The 18,318-nt window shown below is 29.3% G+C and overlaps 4 protein-coding genes across 11 annotated transcripts; 2 read left to right on the top strand and 2 right to left on the bottom strand.

The window, feature by feature from the left end:
* The first annotated feature begins 58 nt into the window (after positions 1 to 58).
* Positions 59 to 3,035, top strand: Dhap-at (dihydroxyacetone phosphate acyltransferase). 3 transcript variants are annotated; one of them, XM_034335416.2, is made up of 7 exons: positions 59 to 186; positions 596 to 871; positions 952 to 1,362; positions 1,435 to 1,942; positions 2,002 to 2,285; positions 2,373 to 2,626; positions 2,706 to 3,035. In XM_034335416.2, the coding sequence occupies exons 2-7, from the start codon at positions 658 to 660 to the stop codon at positions 3,033 to 3,035; spliced, it is 2,001 nt and encodes a 666-aa protein (XP_034191307.2). In that variant the 5' UTR covers positions 59 to 186; positions 596 to 657. The 3 variants fall into 3 exon arrangements, with proteins under 3 accessions (XP_034191307.2, XP_034191306.2, XP_034191305.2); XM_034335415.2 differs by lacking the exon at positions 59 to 186 and having other exon boundaries at positions 290 to 871; positions 1,456 to 1,942; XM_034335414.2 differs by lacking the exon at positions 59 to 186 and having other exon boundaries at positions 293 to 871.
* Positions 3,036 to 3,198: 163 nt separating this feature from the next.
* Positions 3,199 to 5,752, bottom strand: LOC117609290 (uncharacterized). The gene is made up of 5 exons (XM_034335439.2): positions 4,251 to 5,752; positions 3,937 to 4,180; positions 3,686 to 3,869; positions 3,426 to 3,592; positions 3,199 to 3,345 (listed from the first exon to the last, which is right to left on the bottom strand). The coding sequence occupies exons 1-5, from the start codon at positions 4,352 to 4,354 to the stop codon at positions 3,199 to 3,201; spliced, it is 846 nt and encodes a 281-aa protein (XP_034191330.1). The 5' UTR covers positions 4,355 to 5,752.
* Positions 4,263 to 10,853, bottom strand: PKD (serine/threonine-protein kinase D3). Of its 5 annotated transcripts, XR_013063447.1 has the most exons (14): positions 10,707 to 10,852; positions 10,222 to 10,501; positions 10,008 to 10,139; positions 9,729 to 9,934; positions 9,375 to 9,654; positions 9,143 to 9,300; positions 8,965 to 9,026; positions 8,761 to 8,890; positions 8,540 to 8,672; positions 8,283 to 8,465; positions 7,459 to 8,205; positions 7,294 to 7,379; positions 6,330 to 7,212; positions 4,263 to 4,324 (listed from the first exon to the last, which is right to left on the bottom strand). XR_013063447.1 is itself a non-coding variant. In XM_034335408.2 (13 exons), exons 1-13 carry the CDS (start codon positions 10,743 to 10,745, stop codon positions 7,099 to 7,101), a joined length of 2,532 nt encoding a protein of 843 aa, XP_034191299.2. In that variant the 5' UTR covers positions 10,746 to 10,853; the 3' UTR covers positions 6,165 to 7,098. The 5 variants fall into 5 exon arrangements, 4 of the variants coding, with proteins under 4 accessions (XP_034191299.2, XP_034191301.2, XP_034191298.2 ...); XM_034335408.2 differs by lacking the exon at positions 4,263 to 4,324 and having other exon boundaries at positions 6,165 to 7,212; positions 7,459 to 8,187; positions 10,707 to 10,853; XM_034335410.2 differs by lacking the exon at positions 4,263 to 4,324 and having other exon boundaries at positions 6,165 to 7,212; positions 9,753 to 9,934; positions 10,707 to 10,853.
* Positions 10,854 to 11,795: 942 nt separating this feature from the next.
* GluProRS (Glutamyl-prolyl-tRNA synthetase) lies at positions 11,796 to 17,929 on the top strand. 2 transcript variants are annotated; one of them, XM_034335394.2, is made up of 13 exons: positions 11,796 to 11,957; positions 12,089 to 12,271; positions 12,369 to 12,772; positions 12,855 to 13,206; positions 13,292 to 13,463; positions 13,557 to 13,958; positions 14,024 to 14,474; positions 14,538 to 14,753; positions 14,825 to 16,360; positions 16,447 to 16,848; positions 16,924 to 17,315; positions 17,390 to 17,533; positions 17,622 to 17,929. In XM_034335394.2, exons 1-13 carry the CDS (start codon positions 11,915 to 11,917, stop codon positions 17,785 to 17,787), a joined length of 4,863 nt encoding a protein of 1,620 aa, XP_034191285.2. In that variant the 5' UTR covers positions 11,796 to 11,914; the 3' UTR covers positions 17,788 to 17,929. The 2 variants fall into 2 exon arrangements, with proteins under 2 accessions (XP_034191285.2, XP_034191286.2); XM_034335395.2 differs by lacking the exons at positions 11,796 to 11,957; positions 12,089 to 12,271 and having other exon boundaries at positions 12,635 to 12,772; positions 12,843 to 13,206.
* The last annotated feature ends 389 nt before the right edge of the window (positions 17,930 to 18,318 follow it).

Here is an 18,318-nt window from a genome sequence, read left to right as displayed (position 1 = left end):
AGTACAAACGACTCCCAAACCAGCAAGAAAGCCAAGAGGGCGCGAGCAGCGCTAAAAGCACAAAAGGAAGTTACTGTCCACCGATGACAAAAAGTCTCGCGGGATGACACAGGGGTAAGAGGGGATACTAAGCAACCCATAAGTAAGGAACTCTTCTTATGGACACCGCTGATGTATAGCACATAAGTACGTATGTATGTACATACCTACATATGTATACCGCAGTATTCACTAGAGTCCATAACTGCGAAAAGACCAGTTTTCGTTGTTAGCGCATCTCCAGTACGCATCTTCGCCCTGATTGGCGATACTCCCAAACGAAGTGGAAAGCGATTAGCAGAGAGCTCGCTGCGTTCCCCCACCATCTTCCAACCTGCGCGTCGCAGTTATGGACTCTGGTGAACTGCGGTATATACGCATGTGTAAAGTAAACAAAATCGAAGGGAATTAATTATGATTTGAATTGAAAATCACTTGATCAGTGGACTTTAGTTAGACTCTAAATACACTTCGAATGGAATAACCGCCCATAGTAGAGGAATAGGCTATTAGGTCTCTCGAAAACATTTTATTTTCAACATGGAAAAATGTTCAGAATTTGTAGATCTACTGTCTATAAGACGAAAAGATTGTGATCTTTTATGGGTTTCTCGACCTATGGATCCATTGTTACCACATAAGCTGTCACCAGAATCTAAGTATTCCAGAAATCAGCTAATTCAAGCAGTCTTAAATGATGAAAAAGTTAAACTGGCCATCATCTCTTTGGGTGCAGTACATAATGTAGATGTAAAGAAAGTTGCAAAAGAAGCATATATAATAATAAATGAAATGGCTAGTAAAGCGCACTTAGCCACTGTTCGTTGGATTGGTAAATTTCATTTCTTTTAATTTAAATTATATTTCTTATTTGTTATTATTCACTAATTATAAGTGAATTTTATGTGTCAGGTATAATCATTACAAAAGTCCTTAAAAGAATCTTCTCAAGTATTTACATAAGTGAAAATGCGATACATAAATTGAAAAAGGAAATGCAAATTTCTCAAGTACAATATGTTTATGTACCATCTCACAGAAGTTACTTAGATTTTATATTATTATCATATATCTTATTTTCTTATGATATGGCACTTCCAAATATTGCAAGTGGAATGGACTTTTATCATATGTACATAATAGGAGAATTACTAAGAAAAACAGGTGCATTTTATATGCGGCGTAGCTTTGCCAATGATTTATTATACAAAAGAATATTTGGTACATATGTTATGTCATTAGTAAAGCATAGTGACCGAGCAATTGAATGCTTTATCGAAGGTACTCGAAGTAGAAGTTTGAAGAGCATAGCACCAAAGTTTGGTATGTAAGAATTTAAATTTTATTATAATTACTCTGCAATGAAACATAATATAAAAATGATCTTATTTATAGGTCTTTTATCAATCATTTTAGAAACTTTATTAGAAGGCAGTGTACCTGATATACATTTTATACCTATAAGCATTAATTATGAGCGACCACCAGAGGAATTATTATTTGTATACGAACTTTTAGGAGTGCCAAAACCAAAAGAATCTACAGCTGGCCTTCTTCAGTCTCTGTCTATTTTACAAAAATCATACGCTTATGGTTGTGTTGTTTTTAACATTGGTGAACCTATTTCTGCATGTCAGTTTTTAAGTATGGAACATCGTAAAGCAAAAATATTATCACCTTGTGCAAAGTTGCCGACAGCTGTTACTAAGAAATTGGCCTACTGTATAATAGATTCGCATAAAAAACATACAATTCTTATGCCTTTCAATTTAATTGCCTTATTGTTTAATGAAAGAGCTCAAATGTATCCAGATGATCCATACACGTTAGATAGTTTAGTTAATGATTATTTATGGTGTAAAAATCTTATGCATACATTCAACACAACGGTACATGTAGGGAGGTAAGTTCTAAAAAGCAGTATTTTAGTATCACATTTGTTGTAGAAACAATTTTATGTAGGTCAGTTGAAGCAAGCGATGTGAAACAAGAAATATTAGATACCTTGAAGCCTCATGAAGAATTACTTGTATTTGATACATTAAAAGTTTTAAGACTTAAAAAAAGACATAAAACAACAAAGCTGACAAGCAATATATGTGTCAAAGGACATATGTTATCAGAAACAACTATGAGAATAGCAGTACCAGTTATTAACATTTCAATTTATTTAAATCCTACCTTGTCATTTTTAATCAAACCAGCCATTGTCACAATAGCAGTAGGAATGGATAAGATTAAGCTTGGTAATGTTGAAATAATTTAGTTCATTTATTATTTATATATTTAGGATAGCAAATCAATCATTTTTTATACTATTGCCTTACATGCAGGAGTTGCTTTTAAACGATATGTATTACTGAGGACATTATTAAGTACAGAATTTGCAATGCCTTTAATAGAAGATGAGTCTGCGATGAAATCAGAATGGGAAGAAACGTTAAATTTATTGTTAATTCAAAATTGCATAACTATTCAAAATGGTACATACATACAGAGAAATAATACTAAAATATTTTCTCTTTTGTACAATGTAATACTGCCATTTATAGATACAGTATATGTTACATGTCTTGTTTTATTTGAGGTAAAACTAAAAACTGTTAATATTATTTCGTCATAGCATTTTTAAGGAACTTTTAAATATACACTTTTTTGTATTACAGTGGGATGAATTGAAATTAAATCAAGTAACAGTACAAGCAATTTTAATTGAAACACAAAAACAAGTAGAAGAAGCATTTCTTAAAAACAAAGAATGGGGACAGCATCCATATTCTTTATCACTTGATTTAGTTAATACAACAATATCCAATCTCCTGTTACAAGGTATTCTGGTGTCATCTGAAGAAAAAAATATGTACCACGTTGATAAAATTCAATTAGCACTAATTCTTACACAATTACAAGACCTTTCATTACAAAGACCACCTGGTTCGTATCGTAACATAATATTATTATCGATATTACCATCACCTGTAGCAGCTAAATTATAAGTATAAACTATGTAGAATAAAACTTTTAGAATATGTACTAAAATGAATTAAAATTGGATAAACAAAGAGTTCCTTTACTTGGGACAATTTCAACATAATTACTTTTTCTTAACTAATTTTATATTACAGAAATAACTTAATACTATATTATGATATAAATTAATTAAGATCTGAAGGAAAAATTATCTATGTTTTTAAATATCATAACTAGATCATCGTCAAATTTGTTCATAGATCGTTTTCTTCTTCCAAGAAGCAAAGTTGCACCTGTAGTAGTCGGCACAGAATTATTTATATTCCTAAATAAAAGCTGGAAAGAATTATTACGTAAAAAAATAAATATTAATTATTATCGCTGATAATGATATAGTAAAATACGTGATAAATTACCATGACTAATCTAATAAGATATACTGCAAATGTAAGAAATGAAATAGCCATCAGTGCACCTTCTATGGAAGGAAATCCTGCAGCATGATCATTATCATAACCGTGATCATAGTGTTCAACACCTCTTTTCTGTCGACCAGCTATTATAGCTTGTGTGAGTTGAGATTCTAAACAGATTAAATACATATAAATGTGACACATTTACATGTCACGAACACTAATAAATTTTTGTTGTTTAAATATTAGTTTGTTATCATTACCTATTTCAGCGATTAATGTATTTTCAAACATTTTTAAAAATTGAATTTTTCCTTCACTCGATGTAAGCTGTAATTTTAAAGTTTGATGAACACTTTTAAGTGTATCCATTGGTAGATATTGAAAAATTTCTTCATTAGTAGAAATCAAAGATTCATTGAAGTACTCTTTCTTTAATTTTTGTTCCTGAAAAACAGAAAGCAGAAAACAATGCTAAATAACTTAAAATTAATTGCCAGAAAGTTTTGTTTACCTTGATTAAAGGAATTATTGCTTCATCTAACTGTACGTTTTCTTCTTTCTTGGAAGGTGTTTGAATCATGGGTTCAATAATAGTACCTTTTATTTTATGAAAAACGTGTTCAATATCGTCATTATTTGTAGTTTGCTCTATTTGTATATCTTTATAAGTAACATTTTGATATGCGTGCAAAAACTGGTCTTCTGTAGTTTGTTTAGTAAACTTATGAAAGTGATCTTGTTTTGGTGTAGATATTCTATATATAAAAAATGAAGAATGTTAATATATATTAATAAAATATAAATTAATAATGATTTTGTTCTTACCTGTACACTTTTGTTTCATCAGAAAATTCAGGCATATCAATCCATTCTGCCAAATTGAATTTCAGCAAAAATATCTTGAATAGTATCATACTTATTACAAACATTTTATGTAATTAAACACTATACTTTTTTATAACAATATATTTATAAAACATACATATATATGTAATGAACAATTATAACAATGTTTATTGCGTAAATGAATTGATATCATGAACTTGATTTAAACTCTAGAAAGAGACTAACTGTAAAGGTGCTTGAACATGTAGCGTGACACTGTGCAGGATGTTATTATTTCAAGTAGTTCTGCTAGGCTTAATGAGGGCAAAGATTATACAGCAACAATATTAATTCACTACTGTCTTGTTTAAAGTCTGATATGCCAAATTTTGTATATTATTATTTTGCATCTAATTTTGAAAATATAGAATATTTGATGATATAAATGAAAAATTTCAAATTATGTATGTTTTAGCAATAGGGACAAAATGTTATAAAACATCATTATCACTGATCGTTCATTTATTCACATTATCATAACAGTTAAGATAATAATTTAACATTTTAATATTTTTATGAAAATCTGTTAGTTTTGCTTAACATCTACCTGTAACAATTTATTTTGTCTTTCAAGTACTTCTTGTTCAGTTATCTAGCTATGAAAAACAAAATTTTAGTATAAATAAAACACATTGTTCTTATAAAATTGAATGCTCTTTTATAAAGCTTAAAATCTTTTTTAAGTAATACAAACTTTTAAAACATACAGAATATGTACAAATAGCTCCCCTTGTATCAATTACACATACTTGGAATGATACAATCAATATATTTTGTAAGTAAAATGTAAAAACATGTTACATATTACATTAGTGCTGCAAACATACACGTAAAATGCTCTAACTGTAACAATGATTATTGACATTGCACAAATTTTTTGCATCTGGATTTATTATATCAGTAATATTGACTGTTCTACTTTATTATAACACATAATAAAACATTTATAATTAAGAACATAATAAATTATAATTAAGATAATTTAAGTAGATACATTTTTTAAAATATAGGCCCCATATTATGTGTTATAATTTTATTCAATATTACATTAATTAAATACTTAAGATAAAATTAAATAGCTTGCAATTAAAAATGTTAAATAAATGACATATGAATAATGTATGTAAAATATGTGAGATTCAATTAATTAATTGGCATCATTAATGATAACTGAAACAACTCCTCTTATTCATAAAATACTTTCAGGAGATACAAAAGAAATAATATCATAAAACATTTTTCAATTTGAAACGTTTATACATATATTTTTTAGTAAAGACATCATGTCAATCATCACTATTCAAAAGCAACTCAGTCTTTATAAGTTTGAGATAAATTATTTTCATAATTTTTACTATCATTATAATTTAACAATAGTAATTGCAATAATTCAGAAGCAGTAAAAAAGAGTAAAAAGTTATTTTTAATATCATAGTTAATAAACTATTATTTTCTATAACATGAACTAACAAATTCTAATGATCACACTGCAGAAAAAATCTTAAATTTATAATGAACGCCTTGAATGACAATTAATAATTCGATATAGTAATTGGAATGAATACATTGCCTAAACAAATAAAACATATAACTAAAGTAGTTTTTTTTTCTAAATAGATTGACTATGGAATGTTGTTTCTTCAGTGGAATAATGAAACAAAAAGCAAAAGAAAAAAAGAGAATAACATTATTTGGTAATGGAATAGAATGTTAAATATACTTTTCTATTTTCATGTATAGTGATGATAGAATAATTTTAACATTTTGTTTCCTACTTTCAATACAAAATTTATCACAATAGTAAATATTTGTGGTTACACATTTTTAATTATTTGAAATACAATTAATTGATTATTAATTTTTGTTGATGACCAAGTGAAAATTAATAATTCAAAACTTATTCTTCTTTGTATATTTATAAACAAATTTAAGTTCTTGAAAAATTGTATGTTTATTTTTAATATTGGAGCCTTTAAGTTCTGAATTTGGGTATATTAAAGAAACAAGTGAAATATTAACTTTTGTATGGCATTGCATTATGTAAATACTGATCTAATCTATTAAGTTCTGTGCAAGTTACTATAATAATCTTAATCTTGTCATTAGTTTCAAAAGATGCCAAAAAATGTATTATATATATACTATAAATATATACGTTTATACATATCGTTATGTTTCTATTTAAATTTAATTATTGGAATTATTGGATTTTGCTATATCAAGCTGAAGAACGTGTTTATATTAAGAGATTAGCATTTATAAATTACGTATGAAACAATTATGTAAGTGATATTGAAATAATAGAACAACACGAAACAATTACTTATCTCGTAGTAAAAAAAAAACTACTTATTAGAAATGTCACGATTGTACTATATCTATTATTTCCTGAAATATTTTTCATAATATCTTAATGTTAGTGAAACCGTATTGAAAGTATCTTACTGTATTAAAACATGTTCAAATTGATTATTAAAATTTCTCAAGAACTTTCATATTCTATTGAAAGTTTAATAATATATGTATATATTGCAGTCTAATCAAATATCATTAAGTAAAATTCTTATTCTCTAAGTAAAACGTTTTGGAAGATACGCTTATTGATATCGTATTAATGAATTTCTTTATATCTACAATGAAAGATAGAATTGTACTTCCTTTCATAAATGTGTTCAAATCAGGCACGAATAAAACGTCGCAGCGTAGCTCGAGCACTACGAGCCCAACCTTTGTGTATCGACAAATTATTTGGCAATGTTTCGATGTTCAATGTAGGCGGGGTGGTCTGTCATGTGTGTTGATTACTATATGCTAGCCACCGAGCATCATCACTTTCATGGGTCAAATAACGATATCCCACTTTTGCTTCTAATTCTCGTAAATCGCACCATGTTTGATAATCCTAAAAAGAGAAAACCACATTTAATAAAAATCAACATAATATTAATATCCATTAATTATGAATAATTTTGTAAACCCTTACCTGGAGCCACACGTGTTGTAAACTCTTATCTACAGTGAAACGTTTTCTCTGCTTTACTTGTAGTAAATTATTAATTAAATCAATAGCTGTAATAGAATAATTAATTGTAATAACTCGTATTGCTAGTATTAAATAAACGCATTTCATTTGGATAAGATTACATACCATCAGATGAGATTTCTTGCCAAGGAACTGGCGGATACATAAAAGCAGCATTTTGTATTTGTTCATTAATGTCTTCTTCCTCATTGAAAGGAAATGTACCGCTTAAAGATACATAAATAATTACACCAACACTCCACATATCTAGAGACCGATTATAACCTTTATTTCTTAAAACTTCGGGTGCTAGATATGCTGGAGTACCTACAACACTTCTTCTAAAGCTTTTCTCTCCTATGATTCTAGCAAATCCAAAATCACATAATTTTACTTGTGTAAATTCGCTGTCGCTACTTAACAACACGTTTTCAGGTTTTAAATCGCAATGTACTATGTTTTTGCTATGTAAATGTTTTAACGCTACTAATATCTGTGTAATTAGGAATTTAGTTATTCGTTCACTGAGACGACCACGCTCTGAACTTAATATCATTTCCAGCATGTCACCCTTTAACTTTTCCATAACTACAAATATTCGTTCTGGAGTTTCGAACATTCGTTCTAAGTTAACAACTCCGCTATGAGAGAGATTTTGTAAAATAGCAACTTCATTTTTAAGTTGTGCTTCTTGCTTCGTAGGAAAACGTAACTTATCAATAACTTTTATGGCAACCGCTCGACCACTTTTACGATGAATACCTCCATATACTGTACCAAATTGACCAGAACCCAAAACTTCATCTGGAAAGATCTCATACAACTGAGACATATCTGTAACATTTTCTTCAGGTTCTGTGGATTGTTCTTGATCTAATATAAGCAATTCATAACAGTTGCGGATAACAAATTCACGTATGTACTTGGAATTAAAACAAAAAGATACTTACTAGCTGATACAGTAGTTACTGGCATAAGTGCTTGTCTAATACTTGTTTCCCACGATCTGGCTACGTGTGCTCCTATACCACTTTCTGGTGCAGGAACTTGGCTACAATTATCTCCATATGAAGAATCTTCTCCAACATAATAATCCATATTGGCAGTTTTTAACTCAAAACAATGCATTGTTTCTGAAACAAAATAAATTCAAAATATCTGTAATATTTTCTGATAGAACATAATTGTTATAACATTGAATACATACGCGAACGAGATGTCGTAGCAGTTTCGATAGACAGTATCTCAACTAATGGAATTTCTTTGTAATATTTGGAACTACTTTCACTTTGAAATAATGTTATAGCCTTTGTATCAAGCCGCCAATAATGTTTTCTCCTCTGTAAATTATTAAATTCAATTTTAAACTTAAATATAGTATTTAGGTATGCGCTTATGTATACATATACTTGTAGGCTGAATTTTTACCACTGGATCACGACTTGTAAAATGTACCATCCAACCCTCCTTTAGAACTTTTGAACCACGTCGTTTTGTGTGTTTAACGCTTTGCACTATACGCATTAGAGGAATATTATTGCTTGGGGTAGAGCTGCAACTAGTGCAATAATAATATAAATGACATATATATATATATTTATATAGGTTATTACTAACAAAACATTAATTTACCTTGATGGTCTCGATTTTTGAAATTCATCACAAATAACATCATCATTACTTGGAACTTGATCCTATAAATATTATTTATGTTATTATCAAATATTTGACAAAACGAATAGGTATTAATTACAATATTGAAAATGTTTGTTTATTTAGTATATATCTTAATCGTAACAAATAATTTTACAGTATACTCCTCTGATGCTTTTGTTTCATCTGTTGCAAATGATGAATGTTGAGGGGGTGATGGAGATTCAACATCACTGTCGCCATCGCCTTCTTCATTTCTGCCGTCGCATTTTCCTTCTGGTTCACTACCAACACCACTATCAGGATATTCACTCCCTACATACAAATATTTATGGAATATTCATAAATGTAGGTAATAAAATGTAAATGAAGAAATTGTTTTCTGGTACCTGTATTGTCTCGCGGATTTTCTCCAGTACAGTCTTTAGGTATTTTTTCAATACATTTTTTATGCGCATTATATTGACAATCTTTGCACTGTAGGCCTTGCTTAAATAAACCACGTAATAATTTTTTACAATATCCACATACGGTTGGCCTGGTATAAGTATGTACTACAAACGTATGCGGAATTTTTATACGTGTTGCAAGTTCTCGCTCGACCCAAACTGGCCTTCCACCCAGGGAAGGAGAACGAGATTGTTTTGGAGCTACTATGCTTGGTATTGTCTAAAAATATAAAATTATTACAAAAGTTTTAAAAGCCATATAAATAAATGATTTACAGATATCTAAAATCCTACCAAAGTACTATTATTTTGACTTGCATTCGGTGTATTATTTGTACTATGATTATCATCGCTAATGCTGGTCAAACTACTAGTTGATCCTTGACTCGGAGATCTTGGTACATTTAGCATCGTTGAACTACGTCTTCTTTGACTGACATCGTGTGAGCAATTATTGGGTACTTTAATAACACATCTTTTATGATAATTCATTCCACAACCTATAAAGCAATGTTAATGTATTACTATTTGTCACTTAATTACTATCATAACAGTTTCATACATTATATTTACCTTCACATTTTAGACCTTGTCGAACAAGACCAAACAACATCTCTCCACAAAAATCACAAAATGTTGGAACTTTATACGAATGAACTGTTAAAGCATGGGGACGAATGGGAACTTCTTCATTTGGCACTTGTGCTATAAAAAACATAATAGTTATTTATTTTTCAAACTGTTTTATTGATTTTATGCTATTATACATATAAGCCCAATAATTTACCAGTTAGAACAATTTCCACTAAGGTTTCATCAACAACTTCTGTTGCATTTGTAATAAGTTGTAAGATATTAGTAGAATTATAATCATGCTTAAATAAAAGCAATCGTTCAAACAAGTGATTTAAACCATGCTCAGGACACTTATTATTTATAAAATCGCAAGCAAATTCTTTTAGAGTTTTAAGAGTTAACGAACTGCTTTCAACTGTAATAGTGTCACGAATTAAACCAAATTGAAATAAAAATGTTACTTCTGGTCCCTCCATTATTAACTGGTTTATCTGTAATTAATAAATATATTAATAAATTAACAACATTCAAGGTAACTGATGTAATATAAAAATTGTTGATAGATAACTGCTTCAAATATTTTTTTTTTTTTAATTTTAACAAAATGTATTGAAAATTTAAATATGTAATTAATGTAGTGATTATAATTCTGTATTTTTTATTTAAAAATTATAAATTAAATTTTAATATTTCAACCTTTTTATTTTCAACCAAGATATTAATATAATATAACATTATTTTTCTTCATCACTTGAAATAATTGGTACATCATCACACAAGAAATAATTAATATTGTTAAATTATTTAAAATGATAAATATTTTGAAGATTTAAAATACACCATACGAAGTTCCGATGCATAATAAAAAAAAATAGTGCTCACTACACTAACAAAGTGCAAACGTTTTATTTAAATAAAAACTGTATTACGTACATTTAAGTTAAGTAGCGGAATGTTTTATATTAAGATAGCTACTTTTAGATCAAGTTAACATTGATAGAACATAATTACTGTGACAGCAGATCCCAAGACTATCACCGAACAGCGTCAAATCCATGCCTGACACACATTCGTTGATGACATTTTACAGTTATCTCCAGGTGACCGACCCACCTTTGCGTATACTTCTGTTATATATTGTTGTATACCCCGGGTATTATGTACATACATACACAGATGCAGATTATCAAAATAAAAAAAAAAAAAAGAATAATCTACATTGACTGAAATATCGTTGAAAATATATTAAAAATTATCAAAAACGCGCAAAAATTTTAAATGAATCAATCAATCTACTTTTTATATGCAGATTCATTGATTCATACACCTGCATATGCAAACGGATTATTAAAAACGGAATCCACATTATCACTACTATTAATCCAGTCAAAAGAAGATGAAAATAACTACAAAAAAAAGATGACATTAAAAGCAACTATTGCTATGAATATATGAGTGTTTTATTTATTTTATTAAAAATCGCTTGTATACATATACATAGTGCGACTGTTTTACACATTGTTGTATGTACACTACTTAACAAAAATATTGAAGCGTTAACTATTTGAGATTGTAAAATATTAAAAAAAAAAAAAAAAATAGAAATCATAACATATATAATTTCTTTATCCGTTTAATCCTTTTTAATTCCTTTTAATCTGTATAAATACTTTAATATTTATATTTTGGTAAATTGTACATATCGAGATACCATTTTTTAATGAAATTAAATAATCAGTTTCATCATATATTTATATAGATAGGTGATATATGTATGTGTAAGAAAGTTCACCTATACTTTCATAAGCGGGCACGAGCATCATTGTGCACGTGGAAGAGGAAGTTTAACCTGTAAAGTGGATATATAAATATATTTCTACTTAAATTAACATTTAATATAAAAAATGAATTTCAAACTTCTGCTTCATTCCAAAAATCCATCAACGGGTAAGTTGTGGGATATTTAAAATTAAAAAAACTGTAACTTCAACGGTTTTAAAAGAAATAACAGATGTTGAAAAGACACAAAAATATTTTTTATATAATAATATTAAAAGATATATCTTTAATTAATATAGAAGCCCTGATAGTGGCAGAAGTTATTAATTCTCAAAAGAAGGACAAGATTGAAATAGTTTGGTGCAATGATTGGAAAGGTGATGGAAACGTTCAATTGATAGATGATGATAATAAAGTGTTAGGAGAATGGAGTAATGATATTAGCCGTTACTTTGCTAGAACTTCATACATACAACTTTATGGTAAGTATACACTCTTACATATATATGTCTGTGCATATTTATTACATAATGATTTATCATATTTTTTTCTCTTTTTTTTATATTATCTTTAACTTAGGTGGTACTAGTCCTTGTGAAAAGACTGAAGTTGACCATTGGCTCTCTTTTGCAATTGGACCTTTGGGATTTGTTCCATTGAAAAAGAGTGCACTGCAATATCTGGATGATGTATTAATGACCACCACGTGGTTGGTGTCCAAGAAGTTAACATTAGCTGATATCCATGTATTTTGTGCTCTTTTGGACAAGGAATTTTTACCAAAGTTTGAAAAACAGTTTATTAATATAACTAGATGGTATAAACAAATGCTTTCATTGCCTGTTATTGCACAGGTATTATTATCAGTTAAAAAGAATGCTAAATTACCTGTACAATCTGAAAAAGTTGTTGTTAATAAGCAAAGTGGACAAAGAAAGCAAGAAGGTAAATTTATTGATTTGCCTGGAGCAGAAATGGGTAAAGTGAGTAATTTATAATAATAACTTTATTTTTCAAAGCATACTTTTTCGTCTGATGTATGCTTATGCGTAGTGTGTATGCTAGGTTATAGTGCGTTTTCCACCAGAGGCAAGTGGATATTTACATATTGGTCATGCTAAGGCAGCTCTGTTAAATCAGTATTATGCAGAAGCATTTCAAGGACAGCTTATTATGAGATTTGATGATACAAATCCTGCAAAGGAAAATGTAGAATTTGAGAAAGCTATTTTAGAAGATTTGGAGTTATTACAAATCAAACCAGACAGATTTACACATTCTTCAGATTATTTTGATTTGATGCTAGAATATTGTACTAAATTATTAATAGAAAATAAAGCATATGTAGATGATACTCCTGCTCATATTATGAAAGAACAACGCGATCAAAAATTGATGTCAGTGAATAGAAACAATTGTATGTATAAACATTTAGTGAGTTAAATAGAAAAACCAAAACGAGAACTTTGTTTATTTGAAATGCTTATCTTTATTTTATTCAGCCGTGGAAAAGAATCTTAAGCTATGGAATGAAATGCAACAAGGTTCTCCCAAAGGTCAGGAATGTTGTGTTAGAGCAAAAATTGATTATCAGTCAGCAAATGGTTGTTTAAGAGATCCAACAATTTATAGATGCAAACCAGAGCCGCATCCTCGAACTGGAACAAAATACAAGTATCTATTACACATTCAAGAATTTTAACTCATTTGGTAAGATCTTTAACTATTATCAACAGTCACTAATTCACTGTATTCATTTTTCAATAGGGTTTATCCAACCTATGATTTTGCTTGCCCCATTGTTGATGCTGTTGAAAACATCACTCATACATTACGTACAACAGAATACCATGACAGAGATGTTCAGTTTTATTGGATAATTGATGCTTTAGGATTGAGGCGTCCTTATATATGGGAATACTCCCGTTTAAATATGACTAACACAGTTTTATCTAAAAGAAAATTAACTTGGTTTGTTAATGAAGGTTTGGTTGATGGATGGGATGATCCACGTTTTCCAACAGTAAGAGGTATTTTGAGAAGGGGAATGACTGTTGAAGGATTAAAGCAATTTATCATTGCTCAAGGTAGTTCAAGATCTGTCGTTTTTATGGAATGGGATAAAATATGGTCATTTAACAAAAAGGTCATTGACCCGATTGCCACTAGGTATATGGATAATTGTTTATATAAAAATATTCATCGAAATTATTTATGTAACACTATATTTTTAGGTATACTGCTTTGGATTTTGATAAGCTTGTATCGGTACATATAAATAATGTAAAAGAAGAATGGCTAACGGTTCAAAATCATCCAAAAGATCCATCAAGAGGCAATAAACAAGTATTAACAAGTTCGCACCTATATATAGAAAGAGATGATGCAGACGTGTTGGTCGAAGGCCAAAATGCTACTTTTATTAATTGGGGCAATATATTGATACAAAAAGTTGAAAAAGAAAATGGTGTTGTTAAGCGAATAATAGCGCAATTGAATTTAGAAAATAAAGACTATAAAAATACATTGAAAATCACATGGCTAGCAGTACCTTCTAATAAAGATGATGACGACAGTAAAACTAATTTAATCCCGTGTTATGCTGTTTACTTTGAACACATAATACGTAAACCAGTGTTAGGAAAAGACGATGACTTCAAAAATTTCATTGCAAAAGATACAAGAGTAAGATTTCAATTTTTAAATAATTACCAGAAATAAGTATTATGAAATTAATAAATATTTCAGGTCGAGGTACAAATGCTTGGAGAGGTGGAGTTAAAACGAGTAAAAAAAGGAGAAATAATTCAGTTACAACGAAAAGGTTTTTTCCGTTGCGATGTCCCTTATGTTTCGGCAAGTCCATTTTCTTCCAAAGAACAGCCCTTAATTTTATTCCATGTACCAGATGGACATACGATAAGCTCAGCAAAAACTGCTGTTAAAGAAACTACTCAGAAAAATGTATGTCATATTTTATGCTTTCGCATTCGATTATTCAATTATTAGATTAATGTATTATTATTGTTACTTAGGTGTCTCAGCTTGAAGTACAAGATGCAAACGTAATCAGTGAAAAAATTATTGCTCAAGGTGATAAAGTACGTTCTCTAAAATCCCAGAAAGCAGATAAAACAGTAATAGATGCAGAAGTAAAAGTACTTTTAAATTTAAAAGCTGAATATGAAGCGTACACTGGAGTAGAATGGAAACCAGGAATGATTCCAGATAAATCAGATAAAATAGCACCTTCTGATAAAAATAAATTATCTGAGGATATTATACAACAAGAAAAGAAAATTAAAGAATTACAAGCAAAGATAAACCAGGAGATGCAATATCTTTCAAATTTAAAAACAAGTTATAAAAATAAAATAGGTAGTGATTGGTCAGGAGCAAATGAAAATATAGCACAAAATGGTAAGTTGCCAGATTCACATGCCGAAAAGTTATCTAACGAAATTAAAAAACAAGGTGATAAAGTAAGAGAATTGAAGAAATCACAAGTAGACAAAAGTATTATCGATGTAGAAATAAAGAAACTTTTAACTTTAAAAGGAGATTATAAATCTATAACTGGTCAGGATTGGAAACAATCTAGTACCAGTACATCAAAAACACCCAGTAAAGCATGCGATAATGTAATTAATAAAATGACCGATCACGACAAAATAGCTGAAGAAATACAGAAACAAGGGGATAAAATAAGGCAGTTAAAAGCTACGAAAGCAGAAAAACCTATTATTGATCAAGAGGTAAAATTACTTTTGACGTTGAAAGCTGATTACAAAACTGCAACTGGAAAGGATTGGAAACCATTTAACACACCAGTAGCTAACGCATCAAACAAAGAAGAAATTCGTGTTAATCAAATTTTGGAAAGCATACAGAAGCAAGAGGATAAAGTAAGGCAATTAAATGAATCAAAAGCGGAGAAAAACATTATTGATCAAGAAGTAAAAATACTTTTTGATTTAAAAAATGACTATAAGACATTAACTGGTCAAGAATGGAAATCAGTAAAACCTGATACATCGACTAAAAAGAAGAAAAAAGAAAATATTTCTAAAACTGAAAAACGAAAAGGTACTCCAAACAAGGAAATAAGTAAAAGTGAAAGTACAAAAGATACAGATACTTCAAAAACTGGAACCAGATTAGGGTTAGAGGCAAAGAAGGCAGAAAATTTCTTTGAATGGTATTCTCAACTTATTACCAAGAGCGGAATGATAGAATATTACGATGTATCAGGGTGTTACATTTTTCGCCCATGGAGTTTTTCCGTTTGGAAAATAATTAAAGGATATATTGATGCAGAAATAACAAAACTAGGGGTTCAAGAATGTTATTTTCCTATGTTTGTCACACGATCAGTGTTAGAGAAAGAAAAAGCACATATAGCTGATTTTGCACCTGAAGTTGCATGGGTTACAAAATGTGGTGAATCAGATTTAGCAGAACCCATTGCTATACGGCCAACATCAGAAACTGTAATGTATCCTGCTTATGCCAAATGGCTAAGATCTGATACTGAACTTCCTTTAAGACTTAATCAGTGGAATAATGTAGTGGTAAATATAATTTATTGTCGTATTAAGAAACTAGACTTAATTATGCTTAAATAATCAATACATATATTTGTATTATGTTGTTACAGAGATGGGAGTTTAAAGATCCTAAACCTTTCTTACGTACAAGAGAGTTTTTATGGCAAGAAGGACATAGTGCTTTTGCTACCAAAGCTGAAGCTGATGAAGAAGTTCTTGTAATTTTAGATGTATATGCTAAGGTGTACGAACATTTATTAGCAATACCTGTTATAAAAGGCCGAAAAACTGAAAAAGAGAAATTTGCTGGTGGTGATTATACTACCACAGTTGAGGCTTTCATTTCGATGAGTGGTCGTGCGATACAAGGAGCAACAAGTCACCATCTTGGACAAAATTTTTCTAAGATGTTTAATATTCAAATAGAAGGTGCTACAGAAGGAGATGAGAAAACATTCGTTTATCAAAATTCATGGGGCTTAACAACTCGAACAATTGGAGTTATGATAATGGTATACATATGTTTTCTTTTTTTGTTTGGATGGAAAAATATTTTTAAATAAAATAACTTCACATTTTATTTGTAGGTTCATGGAGACGACAAAGGTTTGGTATTGCCACCAAATGTAGCTTGTATTCAGGCTATCATAGTACCTTGTGGTATTACAGCAAACACGACATCTCAACAGAGAGAATTTTTATTCACTGAATGTGACAAATTATTGGATGAACTATCAAGAGATAAAAAGCTTAGAGTTAAAGCTGATTACCGCAGTAATCGCACTCCAGGTTGGAAATTTAACCATTGGGAATTGAAAGGTGTACCTGTACGAATTGAATTAGGTCCAAAAGATTTAGAAAAAAATCAGGTTACATTTGTACGCAGAGATAATTCTGAAAGAATACTTGCAAACAGATCTGAAGTACTTAACGCTTTATATACATTATTGGATAACATACAATCAAGTATGCTTACTAAGTAAGTGTTATCGACTTGTTATAACGCATTTTATTTAATTCACTGTTATACATGAATAATGTTATTTTTAATAGAGCAAGAAAGGAATTAAATGAACACATCAAACGTGCAGATAATTGGAACGAATTTTGCGTTGAACTTAATAAAAAGAATTTACTGTTATCACCCTTTTGTGGGGAATCATCTTGTGAAGATAAAATTAAAGCTGATAGCGCACGGTAAATATTGTTAAAATAAATTTCAGTGTTAATAATTGAAGTTGGTATGTTTTTGTATAATATAAAATATATTATTTTATTGTTATAGAGAGGACGCGGGAGAGGAACCTGGAATGTTATCAATGGGTGCAAAAAGTCTTTGTATACCATTTGAACAACCGACCTCATCAGTACCACTTCATAAACAAAAATGTATTCATCCTGATTGTCAAAATAAGCCGAAGTCTTATACACTTTTCGGTCGTAGCTATTGAAATTTTGTATAACTGACATTGAGTTACTTAATGTGATAAAATTTTATTTAAATAATATACTTTGAATAGATAATTTATAGTATCATATATATATATATATTCATTTCAATGTTTTAAACTTTTGCATCTTAAATGTATTTATTTTCACTTATTATTATAAATAATAATAGAAGTATGTTTTTAAATTCATTATGAAACAAAAATTTAAAGATTGATTTTACGTTATTTAAATGAAAGCGAATAAAAAACTGTAAATAAAAAAAATACACTTCATACCATAAAAATACAGAAATAAATAATTCATCGTGAATGTGTCAGCCTTTTACTGATTTTTAAATCAAAATAATACTGTTTCAAACACAACATTCGTTCCATTACTTTACAATATACTTTATTGTACATGCAATATGGCGCATAATGAAAATTTTATTATCTTCAAATTATAGGAATGCATAGACGGTTAAAACTGAAACTGATATACAGGATTTACTTTATACTAAAAGCTGAAAAAAATATAATAACTAAATACCA

The sequence above is a fragment of the Osmia lignaria genome, chromosome 14 (genome assembly GCF_051020975.1).
Source record: "Osmia lignaria lignaria isolate PbOS001 chromosome 14, iyOsmLign1, whole genome shotgun sequence".
Classification (NCBI taxonomy): Eukaryota; Metazoa; Arthropoda; class Insecta; order Hymenoptera; family Megachilidae; genus Osmia; species Osmia lignaria.
This window is presented reverse-complemented; position numbering and strand designations above follow the sequence as displayed.